Source organism: Oncorhynchus tshawytscha, linkage group LG05, assembly GCF_018296145.1.
Source record: "Oncorhynchus tshawytscha isolate Ot180627B linkage group LG05, Otsh_v2.0, whole genome shotgun sequence".
NCBI classification, from domain to species: domain Eukaryota; kingdom Metazoa; phylum Chordata; class Actinopteri; order Salmoniformes; family Salmonidae; genus Oncorhynchus; species Oncorhynchus tshawytscha.
Window position 1 is genome coordinate 12721469 of NC_056433.1, and position 13443 is coordinate 12734911.

At 41.8% G+C, this 13443-nt stretch overlaps 1 protein-coding gene across 10 annotated transcripts; it reads left to right on the forward strand.

The window, feature by feature from the left end:
* The first annotated feature begins 2367 nt into the window (after positions 1 to 2367).
* Positions 2368 to 11349, forward strand: matn3a (matrilin 3a). 10 transcript variants are annotated; one of them, XM_024419680.1, is made up of 9 exons: positions 2368 to 2618; positions 3616 to 3876; positions 3961 to 4101; positions 4915 to 5490; positions 6759 to 6896; positions 7536 to 7661; positions 10010 to 10111; positions 10438 to 10508; positions 10586 to 11349. In XM_024419680.1, the coding sequence occupies exons 1-8, from the start codon at positions 2453 to 2455 to the stop codon at positions 10491 to 10493; spliced, it is 1566 nt and encodes a 521-aa protein (XP_024275448.1). In that variant the 5' UTR covers positions 2368 to 2452; the 3' UTR covers positions 10494 to 10508; positions 10586 to 11349. The 10 variants fall into 10 exon arrangements, with proteins under 10 accessions (XP_024275448.1, XP_024275449.1, XP_024275446.1 ...); XM_024419681.1 differs by having other exon boundaries at positions 3979 to 4101; XM_024419678.1 differs by having other exon boundaries at positions 3616 to 4101.
* Positions 11350 to 13443: the final 2094 nt, after the last annotated feature.

Below are 13443 nucleotides of genomic sequence, written 5' to 3' on the forward strand. Positions count from 1 at the left end.
ATACTCCCGTCAGGTTCCATCTCTGAGCTACTAGAGCACATATCCCTCTTTTTGCTCGACGCCAATCGACCGCACCGCTTCCCTCTACACTCAGCTCCCGCTCATCGGTCATCACTGCACCTGCCACCAAAATTAATTCCCCCTCACTCTCGTCACATTTACTTTGCTTCTCCTGCTCTTCCAAAAGTTCTGTGCAATCCTCTACTCCATATTCCTTATCCGCCATCTTCTCCTTCCAGAAGGATTCTGCAACCCCCCACTCCATATTTATTAATAAAGTTCCACTTTCTTCCTTGTACACCATCTTCTTTTCATGATCTCTGCTCTTTTTTTTGGCGTAGTTTTTTCCCCTCAATCTATGTTAATGACAAATCCAGCTCCAGACTTCTTCGATGAGTTGTAAAGGGCTGTTGCCATTCAATAAATGTTGCATTACCGCCACCAACTAGACTGGGGTATGAATTCCTTATACTTTGCGTTGAAAAAGGGGAAAGTGATAAAAAATATATATATATATTTATATATTCCCGGACTTCAACTCCCGAGTGGCGCAGCGGTCTAAGGCATTGCATCTCAGTGCAAGAGGCGTCACTGCAGTCCCTGGTTCAATTCCAGGCTGCATCACATCCAGCCGTGATTGGCAGTCCCATCGGGCAGCGAACAATTGGCCCAGCGTCGTCCGGAGTTGGTCATCCATTGTAAATAAGAATTTGTTCTTAACTGACTAGTTAAATAAAAAGAGAACCATTGCTATGAATGCTAAAAAGCCAATCTTACTGAACCATATATTGCTTGTTGGGCTAACCCTCTGTGCTGGCACAGATTTACTACTGACACACATATTCTCAGGATCCCTCCCCCTTGACCCATCTTCCTCTACTTTCTTCAATGCCTCTGCATACGACAACGTCTGCACTACTTTACCCCAGGTAACCTTAACCTGTGTCTCTCGCCTCCGGACACTTCTGATGCCCAGTCACATGGGCACCCCTAAAAATATGAAAGATAGCCCTATTTTGTAAAATACCCAGTCCATATTATGGCAAAAATAGGCAAATAGTCCATCATTACTTTAAGACATGAAGGTCAGTCAATCTGGAAAAAACATACAGTTGCAAAAACCATCAAGCGCTATGATGAAACTGGCTCTCATGAGGACCACTACAGGAAAGGAAGACCCAGAGTTGCCTCTGCTGCAGAGGATAAGTTCATTAGAGTTACCAGTCTCAGAAATTGCAGCCCAACTGCTTCACAGAGTTTAAGAAACAGACACATCTCAACATCAACTGTTCAGAGGAGACTGCGTGAATAAGGCCTCTGTGGTCGAATTGCTGCAAAGAAACCACTACTAAAGGACACCAATAATAAGAAGAGACTTGCTTGGGCCAAGAAACACGAGCAATGGACATTAGACCGGTGGAAATCTGTCCTTTGGTCCGATGAGTCCAAATTTGAGATGTTTGGTTCCAAAAGCTGTGTCTTTGTAACACAGAGTAGGTGAACGGATGATCTCCGCATGTGTGGTTGCCACCGTGAAGCATGGAGGAGGAGGTGTGATGGTGTCGGGGTGCTTTGCTGGTGACAGTCTGTGATTTATTTAAAATTCAAGGCACACTTAACCAGCATGCCTACCACAGCATTCTGCAGCGATACGCCATCCTATCATTTGTTATTCAACAGGACAATGATCCAACACACCTCCAGGCTATGTAAGGGCTATTTGACCAAGAAGGAGAGTGATGGAGTGCTGCATCAGATGACCTTGCCTCCACAATTACCAGACTTCAACCCAATTGAGATGGTCTGGCATGAGGTGAACTGCAGAGTGAAGGAAAAGCAGCCAACAAGTGCTCAGCATATGTGGGAACTCCTTCAAGACTGTTGGAAAAGCATTCTAGGTTAAACTGGTTGAGAGATGGCCAAGAGTGTGCAAAGCTGTCAAGGCAAAGGGTGGCTACTTTGAAGAATATAAAATATATTTTGATTTGTTGAACACTTTTTTGGTTACTACGTGATTCCATGTGTGTTATTTAATAGATTTGATGTCTTCACTATTGTTCTACAATGTAGAATATAGTAAAATAAAGAAAAACCCTTGAATGAGTAGGTGTGTCCAAACTTTTGACTGGTACTGTATATGTTTTAGATACTTCAAGAGGTCTTAAAATTAAAAATCAAATAGCTTAGTGATTATTGGTTTGACCTCCTGAAAACAATTCATTTCAAGGATCCTGCACATCACTGACCCTTCCAAAATGGTGTTTGGTTTGGGGAGGGGGAAAATGCGCTCTTTTCCGTCTTGCATCTGGATTGGACAATAATTACACACGTGCTTTAGTCAGTGGTCTTCAAATTGACCCTCCAAGTCCCTCTCCTAAACATTTGAGTTTCAGACATTTGTGCTGACTGGGTAAACCGGCAAGAACGGACGTGAGAAGAAAACATTGGTACAATGAAGTCTTTATTCGGGAGTCTCGTCTACTGCCTTTTCCTCTTTGTGTCTGATGTATACGGAACGTACCGTTTGAATAGATTCGATCCACAGCAGGTTACTGCTCAAAGTTATGCACAACGTAGAAATATTGCCCGGCCACCGCTGCGGACGCTCGCTCCTTCAGGTAGGTTTACAGAGAAAGGTGTCGGTCCCCCAATACACCTTTCTATTTGTGTTTGTGTTTTGTGTCATGATACACACTGAATATCACTTGATTGTTTAGCCAAGTACATTTTCCGCCAAAATTGAAAAGAGCTTTTTGAATTCAATTATTCGTCTAATCCGATCAAAATCTCGTGCTAATTACTCTTAGTCTGTCCACGAGAGATTAATCCGATAATTTTATGCTTCTCCTCATTGGGAACCAACCAAGTGTCCGTGCGTAAAAATCGCGCAAAATATGCACGGAACAATTGGTTTTATTATAGCCACTCCTTGAATTGTAGATAATTCGGTCTGCTACAGGTTTGCAAAATTCCAGTAATTTTTAACCTGGTTTTCCAGAAATCCTGGTTGGAGATTCCTTTTGGGAACGTTACCAGAATTTTGCAACCCTAGTCTGCTATGTGGAAATTCAAATACGTGTACTAAGGTACTTGGACATATGCATTCCATGTTCATGCAGTTCAACAGGGCAATAACTCATTATAGATTTACATGGACTTTTTTTAACCATACAATTTCAAAATTGACTAATTATACTTGATTTTGCTTTATTGGCTAAACAATGACATCCAAGTTTATAAGACCGATACCATATCTGTCAAATCTATATGTGCTACAAGACTAAATGCATGTGTAAGTAATTTACATTTTATAACATTTTATAAGTGCGATATTCTTCTATGCTGGTTCGAAACGAGCCAAACGGCTACCAGCTCAACTGTCACTCATGCTTCAAAAACTAATCAGTATTCTCATGCTAACTCTTAAAGCAAGCGGAGTTCATTCTCACATCAACAACACTCCCATAACTATAATTTATACAAACTCATATCGAAGCATAACTATCATTCATACAAACTCGCTTCAAAACTATAATTCATAAAGACTCACAGCTTTCCCATTTGCTGACTAACTAATTTGCTCTACCGCTCCTCCTCCCCTCTGGTGGCCCCTAGTTCACGCCAGTGCATACAGGCATAGAGGCAATCACTACCACCACCAGCCACCAGGGATCCACCTGCCCGTGGTTTACCAACAACCTGGCCCTCTATATCCACCCGTGGCTTACCCCAGATCCTCTGTCCCCTTACCACCTTACCAACACAGAGCGCCACCGGTGGTGTACAACCTATACCAAGACCTTTCACCTCCAGTAGTTCACCACCACCCGTTTAAAGTTTTTTTTCCACCAGTGAGCCACCACCACAAATTCAAAGGTAAATGTTCACACATTTTACCTCTGGTACAGCCTAAACCTACTACAGTGCCAACGACCCCTGTGGTGTACCTACCCACCACAGTTCCAACTCTACCATCAGTGACTACATTGCAACCGGTGATGACCACCTTGCCACTGGAGGTGACCACCACCCCCGTGCCGCCAACACTACCTGTCAGTACCCAAAGCGGCATCGTCATCACCACCGCCAGTGTGGAGACAGGTAGAAGCCAGGTTTCCCTTCCTACCCAACCAATTCAATCCATAGTTGTCCAGGTCAGCTCTTGTCTTTTTATTTTATAATAGCACAGGACTACTGTCACATAATCAACCATTCTCATTGATAATTTCATCACATAATCAACCAGCCAGAATTTGTTATTTGCAATCTAATAATGACAAAACACCATACAATACTGGGGTGAAGCATTCCAGGACAAGTCAAAAAATACTTTCTTGTTCTCTGCAGTTTATAATTTGGAACAGAAAAACTATGAATAACTGGATATACATTTAAATACTTTTCACTGCATTAGAAGGATATTTTTTTTTTTTTTTGGGGGGGGGACGAATCAGTTTTGACAACAGGATGATTAAAGAAGGATACTGGTATCAATTAAAATTCTGCATCAGTTAGGATGTCAAAGCTTAATGAAGCCTTGCCATTCATAGAAGAACGGTTAAGAGGTGAAAGGATACAGTATGGCTCCATGAAAGGCATAATATACTGTAATAACTAACCTCTAAACCGTCTAACTGAAATGATGCACAACTCATGGCCTTGCAAACCCCTCTTTCATCCTATAACTCAAGCAACCAGAGTTGTGCATCCCCCAAACAACCATGAGAAATGTCTTTTTTTTGTTAAGCTGAATTGTTTCAACTTTCTTCATGGACACTAATATGAATGAATGTCGCTTTTCAATCCACAAACTAGGGCTACATGTGTGTGTCAATGAAATGAGTTTGTATGAAATAAACTGGTGAACATATGGCCATCTTGTTAAGAGCTGCAATGCTTCTGGTTTGCCACCAGCGACAGACAATTCGTGCAGGAGCCGTCCCCTGGACCTGGTCTTCATCATCGACAGCTCCCGCAGCGTGCGCCCCGGCGAGTTTGAGAAGGTCAAGATCTTCCTGGCCGACATGGTCGACACCTTGGATGTGGGACCAGAAGCCACCCGTGTGGCCGTGGTAAACTATGCCAGCACGGTCAAGATCGAGTTCCTGCTCAAGGCTCACCTGAACAAGCCCAACATGAAGCAGGCTATCACCCGCATCGAGCCCCTCGCCGCCGGCACCATGACTGGCCTGGCCATCAAGTCGGCCATGACCGAGGCCTTCACCGAAGAGTCAGGCGCCCGGCCAAAGTCAAAGAACATCGCCAAGGTGGCCATCATCGTGACAGACGGGCGTCCTCAGGACCAGGTGGAGGAGGTGTCAGCGGCTGCCCGGGGGTCCGGCATCGAGATCTACGCGGTGGGGGTGGACCGAGCCGACATGACCTCTTTGCGGCTGATGGCCAGCAACCCCCTGGAAGACCACGTGTTCTACGTGGAGACCTACGGCGTCATCGAGAAGCTCACCTCCAAATTCAGGGAGACCCTGTGTGGTATGACTGAGCAGGGTGGAGGAGGAGACTAGTCTAAACCGTAAACGTTGGGTTTTAGTCCGAGAATGTGTAGGGACCGTGTTTCCGTCTACAGGGGTGGTTTAATCTGTTTTCTCTTTAGCACTTAATTTTGAATCCTTAGGTTTTCTATTCCACTGTAAATTATACGTTGATCAAATGGTAAAGAGAGAAAACACACCTCACATGGATTAAAGGTTTATATACCCTGGTACTAGATTCCAGCCCATTGGAAAGTAGTTCGACCATTTGGTCTACTCTGGGCTTGTTTCCCCACATTTAGATTAAACCTAGTCACAGATTAAAAATCTATTTTAATGGAGAATCTCTATTGAAAGTGCCTCTTAGTCCAGGACTAGGCTTAATCTGGGTCTGGGAAACCCGCCCCAAGAGTTTTGGCCAATCTGGGTCTCTAGTGAACAGTCAGGTATGGTTCCTCACTTTTAGTAACAGACAGGATGGTCCTTCAACAAGTGCAAGGTGATTGAAGAGGTAACTGCTCATTAACGATTGACCAATGAGAAATCAAAGCATCATGCCACACACAGATTGCTTTGAATCTGTCAATCGTACAGCTTTGTTTAAAATGATCAGAATACTGTTCTAAAATCTTCAAAGTCATTTTGAATAGTAAATTGACTTTTTTTCATAACATTCTAATATTTATTAACTTGAATGTTGTGTACATTTTAATATTGTTTTTAAAATGTATTTATTTTTTATGTTAACAGTCCCCCTTCTATGTTTGCAATGGACCTTGACTGAGTTGGTGTATGGTCCACCAGCTTTCCAGTCACATTAGGTGGCCTTCAGTGTATAGCTGGCCTTATCTCAATAGTCTATTGATATACTTCCATACACCTTTTTGAAGCTTGAAACTCAGACAACAAACAGTCTTTTGCGTCTACAATTTCATCAAACAGGCTATGGAAACATGTCTCTCTACCTTCTGCACTTACACGCATATGCTCAAAAACATGTCTTAGTTCATTTTGCTATGGTATCTATACTTGTTATGCTATTTATACTATATACAGAAATGACGTTTTCTTCGAGAAATGAGATTATAAATGGGTTATAAACGACCAGCGTTTATATATGGTAAGTATGTTTGATAATATGGCTTCTTCAGATCACGTTTGAATGCATACAAGCTATAACCGTTCCAAACTTACCACCCTATGAAATTGTACCCATGCTGCTTTGTGTGTAGCTTGATGGCGGCTTCCCTTAACCCCGACTTATTCCAGGTTGGGACCCCTGTGACATGGGACACGACTGTGAGGACATGTGTGTTAGCAGCAGCAGCAACAACTCCTATCACTGCGAGTGTCGGGAAGGGTATCTCTTGAACACGGACAAGAAAACATGTTCCCAGAGTCAGACACGTAAACCTCCCCACTATGTTTGCAAAGGACCTTGGCTGAGTTGCATTGAAGGTGTATGGTCCAACAGCTTTCCAGCCACAGTATATAGTTGGCACTATGTCAATATATACTTCCATACAGCTTTTTGAAGCTTGCAAATATTGCCACTGGAACTCAGATAATACAAGTGTCCTTTGCATCCACAATTTCATCAAACAGGCTATGGCAAAATGTGTCCCTATATGTGTATGTATATGTGTGTGTGTATATATATATATATATATATATATATGTGTGTGTGTGTGTATATATATATATATGTGTGTGTGTGTGTGTATATATATATATATATATATATATATATATACTTAAAACATGTTATTCTACTTCAGTTTGTTATGGTATCTTCACAAATGAGCGTTTCTATCAAATTGCCATCCAGGAATGAAATTGAATAAATTAGTTATAAATGACCATTACATACAGTGAGGTAAGTATGTTTGATAGTATGGCTTCTTCAGAGTACTACCCCAGATCACCTTTACTTAGACAGAATCCTTATGCATACAAACTAACAGTTTCAAATATGATGCCAGCCTATGAAATTGTATCCATGCTGCTAGCTTGTAAGCTCCTTCCCTTAACCCCGGCTTATTCCAGGTGTGGACCCCTGTGCCATGGGACACGACTGTGAGCACATATGTGTCAGCAGCAACGCGTCCCATCACTGCAAGTGTCGGAAGGGCTATATCTTGAACCTGGACCAGAAAACGTGTACTCTGAAACGTAAGAGTCAGTGGGCTAACTGTGGTTGTATTCTAAATATGCCTCCTTTATATAATTTGAACTTTATGTTGAGTCTGCTCAGATGCTCGACCCGTTATGGATGGTGATCACAGAAGATCTCTAATTTGTTTGTTTTCTTATAAGCAGCACTTGATAAGTCTTTAGTCCGCTTTTAAAATCAACTGGTGCACAATCAATATTACTACTTGATTCACCTTTGGTTTTCCATTTGCCGAACACTTTGTAACACTCGCTAGGTTGCTTCAACGTTGTCAAAGCATTGTGTTCCTGTCATGGCCATGCAAATGGAACCAAACTCTCTGTGCTGTCCATCTTGCCTACTAGAGAACACGAGAGCAAAACCAGGATAGGTAAGGGATTAGTTTTGGGGTATATCTACTGCTATCAAAGAGGATCAGTTGAACGTAGGTAAAGTACTTGTACATGGTCATGTTTAGTAGGGAGAAAATGTTCCAGACACTACCTGATATAGTCCAATAAGAACACATTTATTTTCCAGTGCAAAACACCTTTTCCTACGATGTACTCTACTGAACACAACCCTGGTCTGTAGAAGAACAATTGCAAGCCCTACTAGTATATGGAACTCAACAGTATAACAACATTAGTTGTGAGGTATTGAGTGAGAGGCTCCTCCTGTGTGGTGTTATCTACTGTACAGTTGAAGTCAGAAGTTTACATACACCTTAGACAAATACATTTAAACTCAGTTTTTCACAATTTCTGACATTTAATCCTAGTAAAAATTCCCTGTTTTAGGTCAGTTAGGATCACCACTTTATTTTAAGAACTTGAAATATCAATAATAGTATAGAAAAGGATTTATTTCAGCTTTTATTTTTTATCACATTCCCAGTGGGTCGGATGTTTACATACACTCAATTAGTATTTGGTAGCATTGCCTTTGAATTGTTTAACTTGGGTCATTTCAGGTAGCCTTCCACAAGCTTCCCACAATAAGTTGGGTGAATTTTGGCCCTTTCCTCCTGACAGAGCTGATGTAACGGACTCAGGTTTGTAGTCCTCCGTCCTCGCACACGCTTTTTCAGTTCCTCCCACAAATGTTCTATAGGATTGAGGTCAGGGCTTTGTGATGGCCACTCCAATACCTTGACTTTGTTGTCCTTAAACCATTTTGCCACAACTTTGGAAGTATGCTTGGGGTCATTGTCCATTTGGAAGACCCATTTGCGACCAAGCTTTAACTTCCTGACTGATGACTTTATGTTGCTTCAATATATCAATATACTTTTCCTACCTCATGATGTCATCTATTTTGTGAAGTGCACCAGTCTCTCCTGCAGTAAAGCACCACCACAACATGATGCTGCCACCCCCGTGCTTCACGGTTGGGATGGTGTTCTTCGGCTTGCAAGCCTCCCCCTTTCTCCTCCAAACATAACGATGGTCATTATAGCCAAACAGTTCTATTTTTGTTTTATCAGACCAAAGGGCATTTCTCCAAAAAGTACGATCTTTGTCCCCATGTGCAGTTGCAAACCGTAGTCTGGCTTTTTTATGGCTGTTTTGGAGCAGTGGCTTCTTCCTTGCTGAGCGGCCTTTCAGGTCATGTTGATATAGGACTTGTTTTACTGTGGATATATATACTTTTGTACCTGTTTCCTCCAGCATTTTCACAAGGTCTTTTGCTGCTGTTCTGGGATTGATTTGCACTTTTCGCACCAAAGTACGTTCATCTCTAGGAGACCGAATGCGTTTCCTTCCTGAGCGGTATGACGGCTGCATGGTCCCATGGTGTTAATACTTGCATACTATTGTTTGTACAGATGAATGTGTTATCTTCAGGCATCCTTGCTCCCAAGGGTGAACCAGACTTGTGGAGGTTTATAATTTTTTTTCTGAGGTCTTGGCTGATTTCTTTTGATTTTCCCATGATGTCAAGCAAAGAGGCACTGAGTTTGAAGGTAGGCCTTGAAATACATCCACAGGTAAACCTCCAATAGGCTAATTGACATCATTTGAGTCAATCAACAAGCTTCTAACGCCATGACATCATTTTCTGGAATTTTACAAGCTGTTTAAAGGCACAGTCAATTTAGTGTATGTAAACGTCTGACCCACTGGAATTGTGATACAGTGAAATAAACTGTAAACAATTGTTGGAAAAATTACGTGTCATGCACAAAGTAGATGTCCTAACCGACTTGCCAAAACTATAGTTTGTTGACAAGAAATTTGTGGAGTGGTTGAAAAACGAGTTTTAATGGCTCCAACCTGTGAATGTCAACTTCCGACTTTAACTGTAAGTACATACATTATGTAATATTTAACACTAACGTGACATATTGCTCTGTCCCAACATGAAGAGATTAAGGCGGTGGTGGTGGTGGAGGACCCTTGTAAGTGTGAAGCCAGACTGGCTTTCCAGATGCAGACACAGGCCGCCCTCCAGGAGATCACTGCCAGACATATCCTTTCTGTTAGTTCACAGTAGGAAAATAACTGACCGCAGCACTCAATATAGGCTGAAGACTCAGTGTTATGCCTCCTTCAAAGCAATTCATGGGTTATCTTGAATGCCTTTTATGATTAATGGGCTGGGTTGCATGATCTACCATGACATTATGCGGTTTAGATTTGTGGAAGCAAATGCTACTTTGTCAACTGGATAATCTAATGTAGATCAATTGTAAAAAAATATATATGTATATGAAAAGAAAAGGTTATGAATAAGAGTTTTTCAGATGTAACTAATGTTTTACCATGGAAAAAGAATTGCCTTTACTCTTCTCACTAGCTGACATGACAGGAAGGGTGGAACAGATTGAGAACATTTTGGGACCTATCTAAGTTGAGGAAGAAACGGTAAGTAACAATTCCCTATAAGGAAGACTAGGTTGAAACCTTCCAACTCTGACCTCTGTGTATTTGTTTACCCTCAGCAGGGTCAGCCAACCTCTGATGGCCCCGCCGTCAGTCACGGACCACTGCAACACAGGCATGTACTACTACTGCTGTCCTCCATCACATCGGCGGATATCGACAACAACAGACAGTGGAACTTTGGATAAACAACACTGCAACAGCTAGAAGGAAATGATGTCAGTCCATGGTTCTTTAAACAAGCTATTGGTCTTCGGTCAGGACTGTATCAGAGAATTATGGGGGCTAATGGTGTCAGTCTGTCCATATATGAGCATCAGGTTCCCACGAAACGTTACAGTATATAACGGTATACACCTTTTAGAAATGTGCTAAATACATATATTGTATTAATTAATTTTCAGCAACTCTGCTTCAGCTAACACATTTGAAATTTGTTTTTGGAAGTTTCTTTGAAGTATATTGAGAAATTGAAATCATGTTCAGTAGGGACCAGTCAGTGAGGGGCAGTGCTTTTAAGATTGTTTTATTTTAACTGATTTTAGAAATGTTATACTATATGATCATTTCCAATCTGGTAGAAATATGTCATTTGTTTTTTGTGCCCGCCATATAAGGTATTTTTGTTAGGTTGTGTCAGTGCAAAATGTTGAACGCTATAATGTGAGGAAAATGTACACCCCCATGTGTGCTGTGTACGTCAGAATAAAAAAACGAATGTACTGAATATGTGACAATCAAGACCAGGAGAGGAAGTTATTTTGCACAGTGCCTTTATCCATTGAACTACTTGATGAATATTAAATGGAAGTTCAGTATTTTACAAGTTGTTAGATTGTTTCTCCCTCTGAAAGTAGTCTAGACCAGAATAAACAGTACTCCATGGTTCAGTTTCCTTAACAGCCTCTAAAAACCTAATGAGAGGTCAAAGGAAAATGGCAAGAATAGTGCAAGTTAACAGGCGGGACACAAACAGACAAATAACAGCACAGTACAACAGTGGTGTGCAGAACGGCATCTCGGAATGCACAACTCGTCGGTCCTTGTCACGGATGGTCTATTGGTCGACCACACCAGGTTCCACTCATATCAGCTAAAAGCAAAAAGAAGTGGCGCCAGTGGGCACGCGATCACCAACACTGGACAATTGAGGGGTGGAAAAATATTGCCTCGTCTGATGAATCCCGGTTCCTCTTGCCTCACGTTAAGTTAGGATTTGGTGTATGCAGCAGGAGTCCATGGCCCCTTCGTGCCTGGTGTCAACGGAATAGGCTGGTTGCAGTGGTGTAATGGTGTGGGGAATGTTTTCCTGGCACACGTTAGGTCCCTTAATCACAATTGAACAAAGTTTGAAAGCCACACCTTGTAGAATCCATGCCCAAAGAATTCAGGCTGTCTGGAGGCAAAGGGGGGGTATGACCCGGTACTAGATGGGTGTACCTAATAAACTGGCAACTGAGTGTGTGTGTGTGTGTGTGTGTGTAAATATATATATGACACCAACATCTCAGATTCAAAACAAAGAGTCACACGTGTTTTTAGCAGCACACCAAGTTTGACCCGCACTCTGACTAGTGACTATCTGGTGGTAGCAAGTGCATTACTTATGTACATACCGGTATTCACATTTTCGATACATACTGCTATAATTCTGTACACTACATGTAGATACAAAAGAAGCTCTATGTGGTATTTGTTATATAAACCTGAGCTCCCTACGCTTAGGTGTCAGTATAGGAAGGCAAATATTTAAGTCCAGCAACGATATTTATGTTAACACAGTGTTAAAATGTACTCTGGCTGTATGGTAGCAGTGAGACCTTTCAGAAATGTATAGCATTGGAAGAAGGGGAACGATCCTTCCATTCATGGATCCAGCAATGCAGGAGTTTTGAAAGAGTTTACAATATTCTGTTCCTGCTGAATCTCAGTGAGATGCAACTTTACTATAACCTACAATAAAAAGAACCATATTTTTCAGCTGATTCAGAGAAATAAACAAACATTCATTCCAAAGAGTGCCTTCAGATGTTTTTGGCAATGGTCAAGGTGCAAACATGCCGTGAACCAGTTCAATTGAAGAGGACCCAGTTCAAATAGAGATCACATGCGGTTGAAATGTGGTTGTACAATGGAATTTATAATTACCTTGTTCTGATGGACTAATTTAGCACAAGTGCCTCCAAATACCTTATTTCAACCACATGTGACCTCTATATTTGAACTGCGGCTCCTCCTCAATGGAACTGGGTCACCGCATGTTCTTTTGGCAAATTGCTCATCGCTAAAAGAGCTGAAGAAGGCGCTGAAGATTTTCCGTCTGGAATCAGTATTTGTATATTTGTCTGAATCACCTGAGAAATACAGTTGATCTGTCTGTTATGTCTGTGTGAGGTACTCAGTCAAACATTTACCTCAGGTCTAGTTTGGATTATTTTACTAGCCAGCTGTTTTCTGTTTGCTTGCTATTTCAGTGGCTACACGGTCTACAACACAGTCTTTGTTCAAACAGTGGCAACCGTAAAAATGCTTCCCTTATACTTAGGTGGGAGGTAACGCACATACATACACCCACATGCAAGGACACACACACATACACCCAACTTTGGAAACGTTTTACGACAGCCATGGGTGGTGCAGCACGGATCTCTTTAAAATCTAAGGGAAACACTGACATGGAACCCCTCAAAGACACGACCTTCAACCTTTGACCCACATATACCCAAACTAAGCCAAAGCCTGATACCCCTAAGGGGAAGCCTGCTCTCCCCTGTCTACTATTCAAAACAATACAAAGTGCAACGCCTCAACCAGTCATCAACGATGTCATGCAGGGTTGAGGTCAAATTCATTTCAATTCAGGAAGTTAACTGAGTTTCCAACTTGAATTAAAATACAATTGACCTCAACCTTGATG